Genomic DNA, 20,167 nt, shown 5'->3' with positions numbered 1-20,167 from the left:
GGGGGAGGGAGGGAGAGGGAGGGAGGGGGAGGGAGGGAGAGGGAGGGAGGCAGGCAGGCAGAGGGAGGGAGGAGGGAGGCGGAGGGAGGGAGACGGAGGGAGGGAGACGGAGGGAGGGAGACGGAGGGAGGGAGACGGAGGGAGGGAGACGGAGGGAGAGGGAGGGAGGGAGGGAGGCGGAGGGAGGGAGGCGGAAGGAGACGGAGGGAGGGAGACGGAGGGAGGGAGGGAGACGGAGGGAGGGAGGGAGACGGAGGGAGGGAGACGGAGGGAGGGGGACGGAGGGAGGGGGACGGAGGGAGGGGGACGGAGGGAGGCAGACGGAGGGAGGGAGACGGAGGGAGGGAGACGGAGGGAGGGAGACGGAGGGAGGGAGACGGAGGGAGGGAGACGGAGGGAGGGAGGGAGACGGAGGGAGGGAGGGAGACGGAGGGAGGGAGGGAGACGGAGGGAGGGAGGGAGACGGAAGACGGAGGGAGGGAGACGGAGGGAGGGAGGGAGACGGAAGACGGAGGGAGGGAGACGGAGGGAGGGAGGGAGGGAGACGGAGGGAGGGAGGGAGACGGAGGGAGGGAGGGAGACGGAGGGAGGGAGGGAGACGGAGGGAGGGAGGGAGACCGAGGGAGGGAGACCGAGGGAGGGAGGGAGGGAGAGGGAGGGAGGGAGGGAGAGGGAGGGAGGGAGGGAGGGGGAGGGAGGGAGGGAGAGGGAGGGAGGGAGACGGAGGGAGAGGGAGGGAGGGAGGCGGAGGGAGGGAGGGAGACACGGAGGGAGGGAGGGAGACACGGAGGGAGGGAGGGAGACACGGAGGGAGGGAGGGAGACACGGAGGGAGGGAGGGAGACACGGAGGGAGGGGGACGGAGGGAGGGAGACGGAGGGAGGCAGACGGAGGGAGGGAGACGGAGGGAGGGAGGGAGACGGAGGGAGGGAGACGGAGGGAGGGAGGGAGACGGAGGGAGGGAGGGAGACGGAGGGAGGGAGGGAGACGGAAGACGGAGGGAGGGAGACGGAAGACGGAGGGAGGGAGACGGAAGACGGAGGGAGGGAGACGGAAGACGGAGGGAGGGAGACGGAAGACGGAGGGAGGGAGACGGAGGGAGGGAGGGAGACGGAAGACGGAGGGAGGGAGACGGAGGGAGGGAGGGAGACGGAAGACGGAGGGAGGGAGACGGAGGGAGGGAGGGAGACGGAGGGAGGGAGGGAGACGGAGGGAGGGAGACGGAGGGAGGGAGACGGAGGGAGGGAGGGAGACGGAGGGAGGGAGGGAGGGAGACGGAGGGAGGGAGACCGAGGGAGGGAGGGAGGGAGAGGGAGGGAGGGAGGGAGAGGGAGGGAGGGGGAGGGAGGGAGGGAGAGGGAGGGAGGGAGACGGAGGGAGAGGGAGGGAGGGAGGCGGAGGGAGGGAGGGAGACACGGAGGGAGGGAGGGAGACACGGAGGGAGGGAGGGAGACACGGAGGGAGGGAGGGAGACACGGAGGGAGGGAGGGAGACACGGAGGGAGGGAGGGAGACGGAGGGTGAGGAAGAGAGAAAGAGGGAGGGAGACAGAGGGAGACGGAGGGAGGGAGACAGAGGGAGGGAGGGAGACAGAGGGAGGGAGGGAGACAGAGGGAGGGAGACAGAGGGTGAGGAAGAGAGAAAGAGGGAGGGAGACAGAGGGAGAGAGGGAGACAGAGGGAGGGAGACAGAGGGAGGGAGACAGAGGGTGAGGAAGAGAGAAAGAGGGAGGGAGACAGAGGGAGAGAGGGAGACCGAAAGAGGGAGACCGAGGGAAGGAGACCGAGGGAGGGAGACGGACGGAGGGAGGGAGACGGAGGGAGGGAGACGGAGGGAGGGAGACGGAGGGAGGGAGACGGAGGGAGAGGGAGGGAGGGAGAGGGAGGGAGGGAGAGGGAGAGGGAGGGAGGGAGAGGGAGGGAGGGAGACGGAGGGAGAGGGAGGGAGACGGAGGGAGAGGGAGGGAGGGAGGCGGAGGGAGGGAGACACGGAGGGAGGGAGGGAGACACGGAGGGAGGGAGACACGGAGGGAGGGAGGGAGACACGGAGGGAGGGAGACACGGAGGGAGGGAGGGAGACACGGAGGGAGGGAGGGAGACACGGAGGGAGGGAGACACGGAGGGAGGGAGACACGGAGGGAGGGAGACACGGAGGGAAGGAGACACGGAGGGAGGGAGACGGAGGGTGAGGAAGAGAGAAAGAGGGAGGGAGACAGAGGGAGACAGAGGGAGGGAGGGAGGGAGACAGAGGGAGGGAGACAGAGGGTGAGGAAGAGAGAAAGAGGGAGGGAGACAGAGGGAGACAGAGGGAGAGAGGGAGACCGAAAGAGGGAGACCGAGGGAAGGAGACCGAGGGAAGGAGACCGAGGGAAGGAGACCGAGGGAAGGAGACGGAGGGAGGGAGACGGAGGGAGGGAGGGAGATGGAGGGAGGGAGACGGAGGGAGACAGAGGGAGACAGAGGGAGACCGAGAGAGGGAGACGGAGGGAGGGAGACGGAGGGAGGGAGACGGAGGGAGGGAGATGGAGGGAGGGAGACGGAGGGAGGGAGACGGAGGGAGGGAGACGGAGGGAGGGAGACGGAGGGAGGGAGACGGAGGGAGGGAGACAGAGGGAGACAGAGGGAGACAGGGAGACCGAGGGAGGGAGACGGAGGGAGGGAGGGAGACGGAGGGAGGGAGACGGAGGGAGACGGAGGGAGGGAGACAGAGGGAGACAGAGGGAGACAGGGAGACCGAGGGAGGGAGACGGAGGGAGGGAGGGAGACGGAGGGAGGGAGGGAGACGGAGGGAGGGAGGCGGAGGGAGGGAGGGAGGCGGAGGGAGGGAGGGAGGCGGAGGGAGGGAGGGAGGCGGAGGGAGGGAGGGAGGCGGAGGGAGGGAGGGAGACGGAGGGAGGGAGGGAGACGGAGGGAGGGAGGGAGACGGAGGGAGGGAGGGAGACGGAGGGAGGGAGGGAGACGGAGGGAGGGAGACGGAGGGAGGGAGACGGACGGACGGAGGGAGGGAGGGAGACGGAGGGAGGGAGGGAGACGGAGGGAGGGAGGGAGACGGAGGGAGGGAGGGAGACAGAGGGAGACAGAGGGAGGGAGACAGAGGGAGGGAGACAGAGGGAGGGAGGGAGACAGAGGGAGACAGAGGGAGGGAGGGAGACAGAGGGAGACAGGGTGAGGAAGAGAGAAAGAGGGAGGGAGACAGAGGGAGGGAGACAGAGGGAGGGAGACAGAGGGAGGGAGACAGAGGGAGACAGACAGAGGGAGACAGACAGAGGGAGACAGACAGAGGGAGACAGACCTGTAGAGAGACCTGTAGAGAGACCTGTAGAGAGACCTGTAGAGAGACCTGGAGAGAGACCTGTAGAGAGACCTGGAGAGAGACCTGGAGAGAGACCTGGAGAGAGACCTGTAGAGAGACCTGTAGAGAGACCTGTAGAGAGACCTGTAGAGAGACCTGGAGAGAGACCTGGAGAGAGACCTGGAGAGAGACCTGGAGAGAGACCTGGAGAGAGACCTGGAGAGAGACCTGGAGAGAGACCTGGAGAGAGACCTGGAGAGAGACCTGGAGAGAGACCTGGAGAGAGACCTGGAGAGAGACCTGGAGACAGACCTGGAGACAGACCTGGAGACAGACCTGGAGACAGACCTGGAGACAGACCTGGAGACAGACCTGGAGACAGACCTGGAGACAGACCTGGAGACAGACCTGGAGACAGACCTGGAGACAGACCTGGAGACAGACCTGGAGACAGACCTGGAGACAGACCTGGAGACAGACCTGGAGACAGACCTGGAGACAGACCTGGAGACAGACCTGGAGACAGACCTGGAGACAGACCTGGAGACAGACCTGGAGACAGACCTGGAGACGGAGGGAGACAGAGGGAGGAGGAGGGAGGAGGAGGGAGACAGAGGGAGGAGGAGGGAGACAGAGGGAGAGAGAGGGAGAGAGAGGGAGAGAGAGGGAGAGAGAGGGAGAGAGAGGGAGAGAGAGGGAGAGAGGAGGGGGAGAGAGGGAGAGAGGGAGACAGAGGGAGGGAGACAGAGAGACAGAGACAGGGAGACAGGGAGACAGAGACAGGGAGACAGGGAGACAGAGGGAGGGAGACAGAGAGACAGAGGGAGGGAGACAGAGAGACAGAGGGAGGGAGACAGAGAGACAGAGGGAGGGAGACAGAGAGACAGAGGGAGGGAGACAGAGGGAGGGAGACAGAGAGACAGAGGGAGGGAGACAGAGAGACAGAGGGAGGGAGACAGAGAGACAGAGGGAGGGAGACAGGGAGGGAGACAGGGAGGGAGACAGGGAGGGAGACAGGGAGGGAGACAGGGAGGGAGATACAGGAAGGGGGATACAGGAAGGGGGAGACAGGAAGGGGGAGACAGGAAGGGGGAGACAGGAAGGGGGAGACAGGAAGGGGGAGACAGGAAGGGGGAGACAGGAGGGAGGGAGACAGGAGGGAGGGAGACAGAGGGAGGGAGACAGAGGGACAGAGGGAGGGAGACAGGGAGACAGAGGGAGGGAGACAGAGGGAGGGAGACAGAGGGAGGGAGACAGAGGGACAGAGGGAGGGAGACAGGGAGACAGAGGGAGGAGGGCGACAGAGGGAGGAGGGCGACAGAGGGAGGAGGGCGACAGAGGGAGGAGGGCGACAGAGGGGAGAGGGAGGGGGAGTGAGGTAGGGGGAGGGAGGGGGAGAGGGGAGGGAGGGGAAGAGAGAGAAAGAGAGAGAGATGTGTGTATGCCGGATCTGGTGGCTCAGTGGAAAAAGGCATCTGCTGCAGGGTCCTGTGTTCAACCTCATGGTCACAATAATTTTTTTGCTTTAACCCCCTCTGACCCTGTCCCCACCGGTGCGGCCCTCGGCCACAAACCACACTGTAAATTTGGCCCCCAAGAGAAAGTTTGTGAGTACCCATGCAATAGACGGACCCACAGCCATCGCCAGTTGCTCAGGAGAAAGACCAGAGATTCTGATTTTTCTCCTAGCAACTAGAGATAGAACGCGGAACGAATTAAGAATCCAAAATAACAATGAAAGAAACGCTTAATGCATTACAGTGAAGCATTACAGTAAAACCAGTGCACGATACTGCACTTTCTCAATGCGAACGGAAGGTTCCTGAATGCGAGCGGTCGCGACCATCCGCAACCGCCCACATTGAGACATATCGCCGGGAGGTGGATTTTCCTCGCTCGCGCCAACTTGGCGTTGGCGAGCGTGGAAAAACCTCTGCTATGCGCAGCGGAGTTTTTCAGAACTTCACGTGCTCCGTGGAATGCGGAAAACTTCGCGAGCAGAGTTCAACACCCAGGCCTAATTGTGTTTTGTGGACTGTGCTATTATTGTCCTGTTGGAATGTTACAGCATCCGGTTCTATGTGTCACACGGAACGTACATCTCTGGTTGCTAGGTGAGAGTCAGTCGTTACTGGCTTCTAATCTGAACAGGCAGCAGATGGCCATGGGTCTTTGTGATCGCTTCTTAAATGCAATACACTTCTTTATATACTGACTACAGATTGATGACGTCGTTATTTAGCCTACCCTGACACTACAGTCTGCTGTATGTCAGTATCATTTCTTCACTCTAAAGCATCTGAAACAAACACTCACCACTGAGTGGGAAAGACGGATACTGCTTTCCATGCTTACCCAGACAAGTAACCGCTCCTGCAAGAAGGGCAGATCCATCAGGGTACTGCGGCATGAACTAACACATTTTAAGTAAAAACATGAAAATTTGAAGCACTCATTTGTAACTTTATGAGCACTTTTGTCTGACCACCCTCTAACACTCAAAAAACAAATACATCAGAAGGTTTGGAGGAAAGTATCCTAGTGCTTTAACAGCTGAATCAGTACTGGCACTCCTAAATCTCCATGTCTACCCATAACTGGGCACCGAGCATGGGTACATGGCTACCCATGACTGGGCACCAAGCAATGCACTCAATTTTTATTCCAAGTCCTCAAGGGTTGCTGAAATGTAGGTCCCTGTAGTAACTCGCAAGAGTCAACTTCAATAGAAATTCTGGTTTATTAGAAATAAAGTATAAGAGGAAGAAAAGGGTGCTGGTATCCCCTCTTAGGCTTGGTAGTTGAATGCCTGTACATTCTATGGTTCCACAATAAATACACATTCTGAATGATGTAGTTACATTCCACAAATAGGTTCTACAATATTAAAGAACTAGATTACTACACATCCTCTTTCTTATTAATAAAAGAAACAAGCAACCCTAAAACTATATATTAACTAAAAATTTTTTACAAGGACATAATCCAACAAATGAATTTAATTGCAAACAAAATAATTTAAAACTTTAGGCGTCACAACTCGTCTGCCATACCTCGTGACGACAGGCATATTATCCTTGTCACCAATTTGTTCAGGTTGGCAAGAATGATCTGAGGTGGTTGGCAAGTCACTATGGGTAGAATCACACGATAATTCAGACATTGATTCATTGATTGAAACATCAGGTGCAACTCTTTGCTTTGCAGCCATCTCAACCCCAGTGGTGTAATTTGGTGTGTTAGGTGCAAACTCAGGCGTAGTACCTGATTTTGAACTACATCCAGGACTTAACCACCAATAATCACCACCCATCTCCCTTTCCTTTACATTATTGTCACTGTTTGGAGATTGAAGTCCTGCAATCGCAACATGGCTCGTGATGAATACTGCCATCATCTAGCATGACCGTATTGCGCATTATCTTGGAGATTTTCCCGGGTGCAGAAAAACGAGGCTGTAATTTTCCAACTCTCTTTCCCTCTTTGATCCTGACCAATGTTCCCTCTGATTTTGTTTCTCCATATGCGGCAGAGTAAGGTCTCTGTGCGCTGCAGCCAAGGCTATGTGCGCCAAGAACTCGACCGCACATGTAGACCAGGGCTTTAAGTGGGATGAAACAACTAGGCGGGGGGTCTCTCAAAGGGGCGTGACCGGTGCAATTAAGGGCATGGCTTTAAAGCAATTAAGCTAAAAATCTGTGTTTAGCATTGTGTGCCACCTGACTGATATTTTGCTTCTTCTGTCATTGCATCCAAATATATAATACAAGTAACATTACACCTACAAGAAGCCAGGACTATTGGCTTTGTCAATTGTTGTTTGCTGCATAAAATTGTATATAATATTGAAAATGCTTCAGCTCTTGTGGTAGAGGTTGTGGCTTAATGCTCGAGCTGCTAATTTAGGAGATTGGTTTTAAGTCTCGGTTAGATTAACATCCTGTGATTCTCAGCAAATCAATTAATCACCCGATGCATACAAAAATAAATAAATCATTTAAATCGCTCCAATACTTTTGGATTGAGTTTGCACTATATAAAACTTGCTGCATTTCTTTTCTAATTGTGGGGTTGATGGTTTGCCTTTTGAAAGAGTTTATGTTAAATGCAGCCCATGACGGACGCTGTGAGCAGGGGAGCAACTAGTCCTGAACTTCAGTGGCTAACACTCCCAGCCAGGGCTGGCGCTACCCTGGTCGCACACTGTGCAACAGTCCTTTTTGGCACCCATTTCCTCCTCCTTCATGAATTCGCTCACTACCACTCACCAACAATTCACCTCATCTCTCTATAGCACCTTTCTGACAGACATTTCATTTTTTAATAACGCTGCTCCTAGTTTACTCACTCTCAGTTCTGTGATCTGCATGGTACACGTTCTTTGTAGCAGGCACATTAACCCTCTGCGCTGTGTGGGTGGCAGACATGCCCATGTGAATGCACGGTGAGTGATGCAGCATTGTAAGATTAGGTAGGGTAAGAGGAGTGACTGCAGGGTGAGTGAGGAGATCATATGAATTTGGGTGCGGATGGAAGTGCAGAGTGGGACAAATGAATGCATTGGTCGTGATGGGGTGGTTTGAGTGAGATTGCAGAGTGAGCAGTGAGGGGGACAGGTGTGTGAAGTGTCACATGAGTGCAGAGTGAGTAGTGTGCTCGTGTGACTGCAGGGTGAAGTACAGGGTGAACAGCACAAGTGTATTCTGAGTGCAGAGTGATCACTGTGAGTGCAGGGTGAGCGGGTGAATGGTGTGAGTGCATGGTGATCAGTGTGAGTGCATTGTGATCGCTGTGAGTGCAGGGTGAGCGGGAAAGTGAAGGGCGAGAATGAAGAGTGAGTTGTCTGAATGCAGGGTGCATTCCAGGACACACACAGTATATGACCTGAAGATGTGTGTATGTGGTGCAAGACTGTAGGAGAAGGTGAGTGAAAATGTGTGAGAGAACGTTTGTCAGTGTCTATACATTCAATGAAACTATAGTAATGGCACATTGTGTACTGTAAAAAAGCTGAACAAAAACACCCAGGGCCCCTGGAATTCTGCAGCAGAGGAAAGCATCATATTATGCACCATTGTTGGCTAAATTATGGAATAAGAATAGGCAAATTATGTGGGATAATAGAGCACATGCTTTCATAGTGTTACTTCATTCTTTTATTTAAAAAAATGTATACATGGTAATCCTGTCTGCGCAAATATTTCACATCCTTAGGACCGGTATAGAAACCAAATACAGACGTAAGCAACTGAAAGATGCCCAGCCAAACTTTGCGAGGAGCCTTCAATGCACGCAAACATATGTCTCAACTTTGTTTAGTAACTTTTGATCTTTTGATTTGTTTAAGCTAGAAACTATTTTTATTTGGTTTAAATCTACAGATTTCTGTTTCAGATGATGGGTTATGTGGCAAATCCATAATTATGCAAATATAAAGGATAATTCCAGTGGCCCTGGTAATACCTTATACTTGTGATGCTGCCATATGCCATGTGCTTAGGAACAAGCAGACCTTGTAGTCTGGTGATGTAATATATCACAACATAGTATCGGAAAATATGCATGCTACCCTGAAAACTATGGTAAGAGTTATTCCTTCTGCTGCAAATGATGGTGGGTTATGTAACGCAGGGACTACAGGATGAGGCTGAAAAATAGGTAGGCTTTAGCGCTGCTGGAACCCAGTGAGACAATCGTTTTGTCAGCCCCCAACTGACCACCTTCTCCGTGTATTCCCTTACTACCATCCTTCAACAGTACCCTTCACATCTCCAAAGCTTATCTCTGGCATACATTTATTTTTTTATAGGTCTGCTCATTCTTCACTCACTCATTGTTTACTCAGTCAGTTCTCTGATCATGGTACGTCAGTCATGCGTTCTTTTCAGCAGGCACATGAACCTTTGAGGGTTCCAGCGGGAGCATTAATCACTGTCATTATCTTGACATTTTTAATGTTGCCTCAAGACTGATGGCCACCCAAGGAGACTAACAGCACCTGCTTTCAAACTCAAAAGTTATCGTAAAAACACAGTGACCCCCACCCCACACACCTCACAAGGTCAGTGCCAGGTGCGACTGCACTAACGTCCTAAAGCTGGCCCTGATTGAACACACACACAGCAACGGCATTAATCCATCCTTTGTTATCTGGAGCAAATAAAACATAAAAAAATCATTTGTGAGCTTTTGAATAACAGCACTATTCACCAACCTCTTCATGCAGGTCAGTGATTGGAACCAGCTCCCAGTCCGATGGGAAAACATTACAATTTAATTATTTTATTTTTAGCAGCATCGACCAGAGAGAGGCATTTGTACAGCACGCTTTCAAAAATGTAAGTGAAAAGCAGCCCTGATCCTACATTGTGAACAGGCGCGCAACGCCCATAGTGCTCAAGGGGATTCAGCCCCTCCTCTTCCCAAGGTAATTTCGGACATCCTAAAGAAGACATTGGAGGATTAAGTGTCTTCTGACTTCACAACTTACACAATCACGAACCTGTCTTTCAATTTCCAGGTCAACTTTGGGCCACCAGTATAATGCCTTGATGTTTTTTTTAGTTCTAGAAACTCCTGGATGACCCTTGTGTCCACTTTTAATAATTTTGTTTCTCATGCCAAATGGAGGAATAATTCTTTCACCATGACAGACAAACTCTCCATCCAGACTTAATTCATCTCTCACTTCCCAGAATGCTCTAATTTGTGAATCAGATTTGTCTTCATTCAACCATCCGCTAGAAATTTTATTTATAACCTTTATGAGTAATTGATCCTTGGAACCCTCTTGTTGCCATTCATTCATCTGTAAACCACGTGACTCAGAAAAAAGTCCAGCTACACAGTAATCATTCCAACTGCTCTGATCCACTTCTCTGAGCGGTAAGGACATTCTGCTCAAGAAATCAGCTATAATATTCTTGACTCCAGGTACATACTGTACTTCATAGACAAAGTCCTGGAGTCTCATAGAAAGTCTAGCTATTCTAGCTGTCGCTCTGCAGAGCCCTTCAGTGGTGAGTAATTTAGTTAAAGATTTGTGATCAGAACGAAGGGTAAATATTTTTCCCCAAATGAACTTCCTGAAATGTTCCATTGCCCAGACACATGCCAGGGTCCCTCTCTCTATAACAGAATACTTCTCCTCACAAGGAGATAATGATCGTGAAGCAAACACTATTACGACTTCTACACCTTGTCTTCTCATTTTAGAGAGCACTCCCCCTAGACCTGTGCCACTGGCATCCGTAGTCACAAATGTTTCAGCAACAGGATCAAAACCTTGTAATGTGGGTGCACGGGTGATTGCATTTTTGATTTCTAAAAAGGCTCTCTGACATGCAGCATTCCACACAAACGGGGTCTTGTTCATCATCAATTGTCGCATTTCATATGTTTTTTGAGAAAACTGGTTGACAAATTTTGAATAAAATTCAGCTAACCCCAAAAATGACCTGAGTTCATGTTTGGACTTCGGTGCCGGAGAACTAACAATTGCTTCCACTAGTTTCGCTTTGGGCTTAATACCTGCGTCACAAATCTCATGCCCTAAGTATGTGACTTTTGTTTCTGCGAATTTACATTTGCTCCCCTCAGCAACCAAACCATTAGACTCAAGAATTTTTAACACTTCCCTTAATTTAGAATCAAGATGAGATTTATTTTTACCCATGATTAAAATGTCGTCCTGAAAGAATACTACTTCCGGAATGTGACCTAGTAATTTGGACATGAGTCTTTGGAAGACCGCAGCTGCTGAAGCTAGTCCGAATGACATACGTTTGAATCTGAAACAACCAAACTGGGTACAAAATGTAGTGAGATGCCTGCTTTCAGGATCAAGAACCACTTGATGGTATGCGACCGATAAATCAAGTGTTGAAAATAATGTAGCATCACGTGTGAGAGATAGCATCTCATCAATTCTGGGTAGAGGAAACTGGTCTATTAGAATGTTATTGTTCAAGTATCTCAAATCCACACATAGACGGGCTTTTCCATTGGCCTTTCGAGCCACGACCAATGGAGAAACCCATTCAGCAGCCTCAACTGTTTCATTAACATCATTCTCCAGTAATTTGTCCAATTCTAGTTTCACCTCATCTCTAACTATGAATGGTATGTGTCAAGCTTTGTGTATTTTAGGTATGGCACAATTTTTCAAAATAATTTTATGCGTAAAACCCTTAAGCGCGCCCATTTGAGATGAAAAAACATTGGGGAATTCTTCTAGTACCCATTTTTTTGTGTTTTCACTTTCGCATGCAATAAGAACCTGCTATTTGCTGTTATGGTCTAGAATGATGTTAAGGCTTTCTGATCTTTCTATCCAAGGACTGAAGGTCCTTCTTTAGCAATGTATAGTTTTCCAGTTGCATGTCTACCTTTACATCTAAAAATAAGCACTCTAAATCCTAGTATATCGATTTTCTTTCTTTTTTTTTTTTTTTTTTTTGTTTTTTTTTTTTTCACCCGTGTAGCTTTCGGGGGAGATGTCACTAGGTTCCAACCCACTTCCAATACTTGGAATGAATAATTCTTCCCAAATTTGTTTGGCAACGATAGTATATGGTGAACCGGAATCGGCAGCTAATTGGACTTGAACACCTCCCAAAGACATTTGACAAATGGGTTTAGATGAGAAATTCTCAAATATTTAAAACTACATTTTTTTTTTTTGGAACAGATTATGAAGTTCTTCGTCAGATGATACTGAATCACTGTACTGTTCAGAATCATGTATGCAAGCTACCTTACTCCTGGCTTTTTTGTTGAACTTCCTTCTGCAAGCCGTCGCAAAATGACCCACAATGCCACATTCTAGACATTTTGCGGATCTTGCAGGTCATCTGTCAAAATTAGCCGAATGAAGGCGACTACCACATCTGTAACAAATTAAATTCCCTATTCTTTTAGGTTCAAATCTTTCTTTCTTTCTTTCTTTTTACTATCAGTTTTGGGATCTCTGTAATTTTTATAGTTTGTTTTTCCCTCCGAAATTTTATTCACCACTTCCACCTCCTTTTTATCAACAGATAAACTAGCTTTTGCACACCGTTCAGAAAGCTCAGCTTTTTTGACCATAGCAATGATGTCCTTAAGACTACTTTCACCCTCAACCCATAGTTTATCTTGTAACGTCTTGTTTTTGGTGTACATGACGATTTGATCCCTGATCAACTCGTCATGTAACTGAGCAAATTTACATTTTTTTTTGCGATCTTCTTTAACGCAGAGACCTATTCTTCAATACTCTCTTGTTTATCTGGTTTTCTCTGAAAGAAACTGTGTCTGGTAACTGCTATGCAAACTGTGGGAGATAAATGGTCATCTAAATCAAGGATTGCAGCTTTAAATACATCTATATCCCCTCCAGCCCTTTCGTGTTTTTGTAATTCCTTATAAACTCTTAAACCCTCAGGGCCTAAACAATACATCAGAACTCTTTTTTTTCTTTCAGGAGAGAATGTGCCGCTGAAGTCTTCCATGTTTGCAATGTAATTCAGAAAGTACTCTTTCCAGTCTGTCCATGCTACAGGTGATTCTCCTGGTATGGCTAGAAATTCCCGAGGGGTGTTTATGTGCATGGAAGTTGTAGCAGTCACCAGTTCACCCGATGTTGTGCCTGTGCCAGCAGTATCAGGCATGCTTAGAGAAACAATTCAAAATGAACTTATGAAATAATTTAAAAAATATTTCAGAATAGTTCACTGATACGTTGAGGGTAAACAGGACCAATGTACTTGTGAATTGAATATTTGAAAGGGCTTTATCAATATGTGAACCAGCACCCTTAGCATGTAGTATTTCCAAGATGCAACCAAACCTCTTAAAGGTAGACTGAAACAAATAGAAGCACAGTTAGAAATGAAACAATGCAGGTAATACTGGATGAAAACGCTTCCCGTAGAGTTTACGTAGAAAATCCAGTGTGACCGCTTCGATCCGATGCAAAGTTTTCGGTGTCGGTGTGTCTATGGTAACCGCATATCTAAGATGGCCGCCGTCGAGCGTGATCTTGACGCGCTGACATTTGTTGACCTAGCGTGAGCAGCGTCACAAGGAGCGAGCGTCGCTGTCGTCACGTTCGTTCCAGATTCACAGAGGAGGAACGTGCCGATCCAAACATACGTTAGCAAAATAACCAGACTTTCCCATGTGGCTCACCTCGATTCCGCTTTGGTATCTTCAGGTTGCTCACGATGGAGAAGGTTCCTTTGTTGAATATCTTGAGTTTCCTTTTCTTTTGTGAATATTTGCACTCTGAGTAGGCTTCCACTTCTTAGTCAGGTTGTAAGAAAACTCTTAATCCTGTAGAAATTGTGCCCATCCTGTCGCCACAAATTTTAGTAACTCGCAAGAGTTAACTTCAATAGAAATTCTGGTTTATTAGAAATAAAGTATAAGAGGAAGAAAAGGGTGCTGGTATCCCCTCTTAGGCTTGGTAGTTGAATGCCTGTACATTCTATGGTTCCACAATAAATACACATTCTGAATGATGTAGTTACATTCCACAAATAGGTTCTACAGTATTAAAGAACTAGATTACTACAGTCCCACTATCACAAGTACCAAGGATTCCCACAGTTACAATGAGGACTATTTGAGAAATGTGAATCCACGAAAGGCACCAATGGAGTAGAACTTTGGTTATTGGTAAGTAATGTTTTCTTTTGAGATCTGGATTTTCATTTGTGTTTACAATTGTGTCTGTGTAGAGACAATCAATCTAATCCCGCGTTTCAAAATAGAACACGGATAGGTAAAACCTTAACTTTTGTATTGAAATTATATTCTCTCCTCCAGCCTAATGTAATGTTTATTGCAATTTCATGTTTTTAGATGTGTATGGCAGCCTTTGAACATGACATGGAAAAAGCATTTGCCTTCCAGGCAAGCCAAGACAAGGTTTGCAGTATTTGCATGGAAGTGGTGTACGAGAAAGCACCCAGCGAAAGGAGGTTTGGCATTCTTTCGAACTGCAACCATACATATTGCCTCGCCTGTATCAGACAGTGGAGGTGTGCTAAGCAGTTCGAGAACCCAATCATAAAGTGAGTATGTTTTTTTAAATAGATACTTCCCATATTATATGAGATACTATGAGGTAAAATATGTTTTGGCCATGCTCAAGCGAAGGTTGTTCATTTGCTGGCATTTTTCATTTCTGTATTCAGCCGCTATTAACCTTTTTTAGCAATGTCGGTTTGGCACCCTAAACTCTTGAATTAATTATGGAGTTCTATTTCAGCTAAGCATCCTCTAAAGCTACTGAGAGATTTATAATATTGTCTCTTTCTTTATTGAGCTCAGAGACCTGTTTTGAAGCTTGTGGGGAGTGCCTCTGAGTAATTTGGATTTTGCCAATGTACTAAGTGAGCTTGTAGAAGGATTTTATATGGTGATTAATGACACTCTTGTCCACAACCTAATCTAAAAGTTGCCCCTTTGTGACCGGAAAGGTAAGACTTCCACTGTGAGACACCATAAGGCACATACCTCGTTAAGCTACAGGTTCACAATCACAGTGGTATGTGCTTGGGTGGTAACCCTACAGCTAGAGGGGTAGCCTTAAACTCTGAAGACTGCATTATCAAACTGTTGTCTTCTTGGTATAATGTAGCATCTTGGCATGGCATTTTTCCTTTTGGGTTTCTTTTCACCCAGCAAGGATATTTTTCCTCCAGTGGCAGTAATCCAAAGAGGGTTAGAATGCGGTTACAGAGCCATGATGCATCAGCATTAAGGGTTGATGTAATCCATTTGTGCCTTTTGAAAGGCTAAACAAAGCATCAGGTTAAGAGACTGCATAAACACCCATATGCTGTTGGCTGAAGGTAAACTAACTGCAATTGAATGCCAGGCGGATTGGCTCTAAGGGGCTCGGTCAAACACTAGTTTTGAAGGGGGAAAGCCTAACGGCTGTAGTGATTGTAACACTCCTAAACGCAAATAAATAACATCACGCATTTCTTTTCCTTTTATTGAAATATTTTTTGAATAATATTTTTATTTGTATGCCTCCCACTGAAACCTTGTAAATGGCATAATTGCATCCTAACTAAAGTAGGGTAGCAACCTACATCGATGATTCCCTGAATGCTTCATTAATGGTCATTACTCGGTACACAACACTGTTGCATACCTGTTGAACTGAACTGGATATTGAGAACCTAATTCCCCAGTCCTTCATTATCTTCAGTGGCCACAGACCAAAGTGGGATCACATTCGAAGATTTATTGATGGATAGTTTTCATTTATGACCTATTTTTTATTCTTTTTTTAATTTATTTATAACACACCAGGCCTCCATTAATGTGTTTTACTCTTTCTCATAGGCATATTTGTACATACCTAAAGGTCATCTCAAAATTGCTGGCAGCGCAACGCTTTCCAACCTGTTTATCTGTGAGCATTAATATGTATTTAGTAAATGGATTCCAGATACATGTATCTCTGATCAACTTTACCATGGAGCCCATTCTATTTTCGTCAGTTGTAGGGTGGTCCTGATATTTTTGTCCTTTATTTGAGCTACTGCCAAGTTCATTCTTTCGGGTCATGCAAGTGTGCCTATTACTATCATTGTTACCCTAATTTGCATCAAGCTTCATCATATTTGCATGGCCAGCTATTCTGGTGTCGTTTTTACAGCACATTCTGTAGTGTTATCTGTGCTTCCTTAACTCCCCCTTAGCTCTGCCTTGCATTTCTCAGTCACAGAAGTCTTCCACCTCTCAACATAATGATCCTAGTTTCTACTTTAGTAGTTGGGATGCACCTTCCTTGTGTTGGGAAACCAACTGTAGTGAAGCACTCTTCTGTCTCGCATTGCCTTTACCAATGCCCACATACCATTGTTAGGAATGGTAGTAAGATAGAAAACTAAGACACTGGACTCCACCACTTCAACTAGCCACTTCTACTAACCAAGGATGTCTGCAGGATGTAGTGGATATCGCCCAGAGATATCATTATTAACTTGCCCCGAACGGTTCCTCACTTGACTGCAACATTGAACGGATATGACGTGACAATATCTGTGTAACCAACCCTCTGAACATTGATGTGGAACCTGTTCCTGAAAACTAAACACACAAATAATGTTTGCCATAAGTATATTTTCACTACCACATCTTCCCATGGCTTGAATAACTGCCTCAAGCCTCATAACTATGCCCTTTCTGTTGAAGATGAGTTATAGTTTCTACTTGACTCTTGTAGCACTGCAAGATATTCGACTTTGTTAGTATTCTGCTGTATCCTAAGTTAGCAACGTGTAAATATACTAGAATTCTAATACCTTCCCTTTTGATGTTTATACATGGTATGAGCAATATTGTCTAGAATCCATCCTTTTCCTTCACAAGGAATACCCTTAGTGACATGTAATCCCCCACTGTACTATATGAGTTAATATAAATATTCAGTAATAGTTCAGAATTAGTTTCCATCAACAGTATGACTTTATGGAGTCATTCTCAGCATTACCAATGTCTGTCAATATAAATCCACAGGAAAACAAGTGATTCTTGGCAAAAGAAATCCATATCCACATAGCAAGGTCTAGGCTGCAGCAACAACATTGTAATACTTATCAAGGACAGCGGGCCACAACAGAAAATATACCAGTGATCCAAGATGTCTTCCACCTCTCCAGGTTACAAAATAGTTAATGGCCTGCTGGGAATTGTAGTTCATTGTTGGTACACTCTTGAGTAATGTTTTCTCAGGCCACACGTAGCCTCAGTCCAAATACTGCTGACACTCTGCAGAGGCCTCCCTTCCCTGAAAGAAACTCTGCATGAGCAGGTTTGGAATATCACTGCTGTGCCCCCTCCAGGTCCAAGCAGTAAGCAGTTCCTCCAGCACCGCTTCTTGACATCTGTACTCTGCTTAGCATTTGTCATAGTTCACTTTTTTACAAGATTAAATCCTGTTATTTAGGTTCTGATCATAGTGATCTAGCCCCAATGTTTATATTTGCAAGAATTGTATTTTAAATATGCTTGAGTTGGGATCATCCGTGTTCTCATATGTTATCTCATCAGAGCCAAGATGATACTTTATACAATGATGGGAATGTCTTTTAGAGGCTGCATTTCTGTGCTCATTCAGTTTCGCCAATATATTTTAGCATTTCACCTGCATCCCTTTTTTTAGGGCACCACCCCATATAGTTTTGGGACATTATCAGGACTGGTGTCACGCTTAAAAGAGGAATTTCGGGAGCTCTGAAAGATTCACCCATCCTCTTGGCTTGCTGGCCTCACGTGAAAGTTTTGAAGGCAATATTGTGCATCACACCTTAATTGGGAAGAGTGACAAAAAGTATGTTTTGTTTCTGATGGGTTAAGTCTCAAATTCTGTCATAGTTCAGAACCAGAAATGCCTGCTCTTATTAAAGCTTGTGAACGAAGTAGTTTGTAAGTCCCATGCTCGATGCAACTACAGCAGACCAAGCAGGAAACCAGTTGTGCTGTAATGAAATGGAGGTGGGCTTGTGTAGTCAGATGGGTGTAAATTTCCTAATCAGTTTGATATGCTTGATTACTTTGTTCATTTTTGGGGTACAGTATAATGTTCACAAATACATATCCAAGAGGCAATTTGAGAAGAAGGTCAGAGTAATCTGAAGTTAGGACCTTATGTTTGGAGCCATATACGACTTGTAACTTTGATAGCATTCACTGTAGATAGTAGCGCTTGAGTGGATAGAGCGATAGTAAATTATCTTTCTTTGAGCCTGCATTTATGGCTTTTGAAATAAATACATTACTTCATGATCAGAGGAGGTGAGCACACTGTATAATATCATACTTGAAAAGTAAATGTTTTGCAGTGTGAATCCTTTTCTGGATTCACATGCTGTGAATTATTCCGCCTTCTAGTGTTTGGGTCCGGAATAGTCTTTTTTTTTCTTTTCTTGTTTTGGTCGCTGTCGACCACCATTTGGTGCCAGGTACATCCGCTGTGTGACGTCAGACGGTATCCTGGAGGTCGACGTGCGTGGTGGCGATCTTCAGATTCTTTTTTCCGCCGTTCGGTCTGGAAGCAAGAAGGGAAGCTCCGAAGAAAGTTCGAAATTTTCACCAAAACTTTTGAAAAGAAGATGATCACCGAGGATATATCATATTATCACAACCAAGAAATATCATCCATCAGCAACGTCGCGAGCAAGAACAGAACCAGAGGACCACTCCGGTCCACAAATGGCGAAGTAGGGGCCATGGAGAATACCCACTTCAAGTTCTGCCCCGCTTGCCACCACAAGTACGCTCAACGCGACCCGTAAAACGTCTGCAAACTCTGCCTGCCCGAGAACCACCAGGACAAGAACTGTGAGGCCAGCACAGCGTTCCTGCTGAAAAAGCTAAGAATACGCAGAAGTCAAAGACAGGCCCACTATGCCACAATGTCGCAGACGATGTAGATAACCTCCCTGAGAGAACTGGGTTTCTCAAGTGACGAGGAGGAACATGGAGCACCAGCAGAATCGATGCACTAGGTCCTAGAGGGGGACTCAAAAATAATCCACGCCGATAAGGAGGCGAAAGATCCGAAAAAGAAGACGGAGAAGGTAAGACACCATAAAGATCCCTCGGCACCGAAGGGCCACGAGCATAAGGCGCACAAGGCAGCCCCGACACAGAGCAAAAAGGCGATTGAAGGTCAGCCGCGATTGAAAGAACTCCATGGAACCCAACCGAAGGTTACCGATGAGGGAAAATCGCCGAAACAAAGGGTCGACTCCGAACCCACAAAAAAGGGCACAACACCGCCGAAGACTGACGTCGGGAAGAAAAGAAAATCTCCGGCCACCGACGCCGAGAGAGCCCTTGAGGTCGAAAAGAAACGGAGAAGACTCGAGGAAGAAATGGAGGCGCTCCTACAAAAGAAGAAAGACTTTGATGCCTCACTGAAGGATTTTCGAATCCCAAAGACACCGGGAGCCGAACCAGAAAATGTGGATGCCGAGGAGGCAGAAGACGCGGAAGGGGAGGAAGAAGGGATCTTCGACTCCCCTCCGACACCAGAACCTCGAGGCGAAGAACCTGAGGAATACGGAGACACACCTGAAGAGGAGGAAAACTCCGAAAATTTCAAGGAAGAGTGGAACGACTTCGACACCGAGCGTCCAGAAGGAGATTTGTAGCTACCCTTCGAAAGCTTCACCTCCAGATGACATAGCTTTCTACAATGACATTGTCAAAAGGGCAGCAAATCAACTTGGGGTACCCTTGGAGGAGGAAAAAGGGGACACGTTTTTTGTTAGAAACACTGGCACCAGCTACAAAAGGCACACAATACCTGCCCATGCTGCCAAGCATCCTGGACCATGGCAAGAAAGCATTCAAAGAACCAGCTTCAAGCAAAGGGGTAACCCTCAGAGTAGAGAAAAAATACAAGCCCTCCACAAAGGACCCAAAATATATTCAGGGCAGTACAGTATCTGACTCTATTATTGTCACCAAAGCCAGGAGGAGAGCCAATGCAGTCTCCAACTCAGGGCCACCACCTGAAAAGGAAAGTAAGAGGATGGACATGGTGGGGAGGAGAATGGAGAAAGAGGCAGCAACACAATTGGGGATTACTGGACACTCCTGCGCCATGTGGAGAAAGGAGGCCGACGCCACCCCACAACGCCAGCAGCAGTCATCATCTCTTAGCCTCATTCTACGTAAACTAATGGGTGTTCTGTAATATTTATGCAGGAATTTGAAGTGGAATGACCGAAGCCTGTAGTTCCGAGATAGCTCAGTTAGCGGAGTGCAACAGTATGCCCATTGGTCGTCAGATAGCGGGGGCGATAACTCCGCGTTCCATCTCAACAACATTGGGCCTCGTCATTGGGGCGTCGGTTTGCATACGCG

General features: G+C 47.8%; 1 protein-coding gene across 2 annotated transcripts in view; it reads left to right on the top strand.

The window, feature by feature from the left end:
• MKRN2 (makorin ring finger protein 2) overlaps positions 1–20,167 on the top strand; it is a 249,289-nt gene that overhangs the window by 156,360 nt on the left and 72,762 nt on the right. For both annotated transcript variants that reach the window (XM_085624857.1, XM_085624858.1), the window contains exon 5: positions 14,135–14,346. In XM_085624857.1, coding sequence (XP_085480983.1) covers positions 14,135–14,346 — 212 coding nt within the window. The remainder of the gene's footprint in view (positions 1–14,134; positions 14,347–20,167) is intronic.

The sequence above is a fragment of the Triturus cristatus genome, chromosome 9 (genome assembly GCF_964204655.1).
Source record: "Triturus cristatus chromosome 9, aTriCri1.1, whole genome shotgun sequence".
In the NCBI taxonomy this organism is placed as follows: domain Eukaryota; kingdom Metazoa; phylum Chordata; class Amphibia; order Caudata; family Salamandridae; genus Triturus; species Triturus cristatus.
Note: the sequence above shows the minus strand (reverse complement) of the source record. Positions and strands in the feature narration are given on the sequence as shown.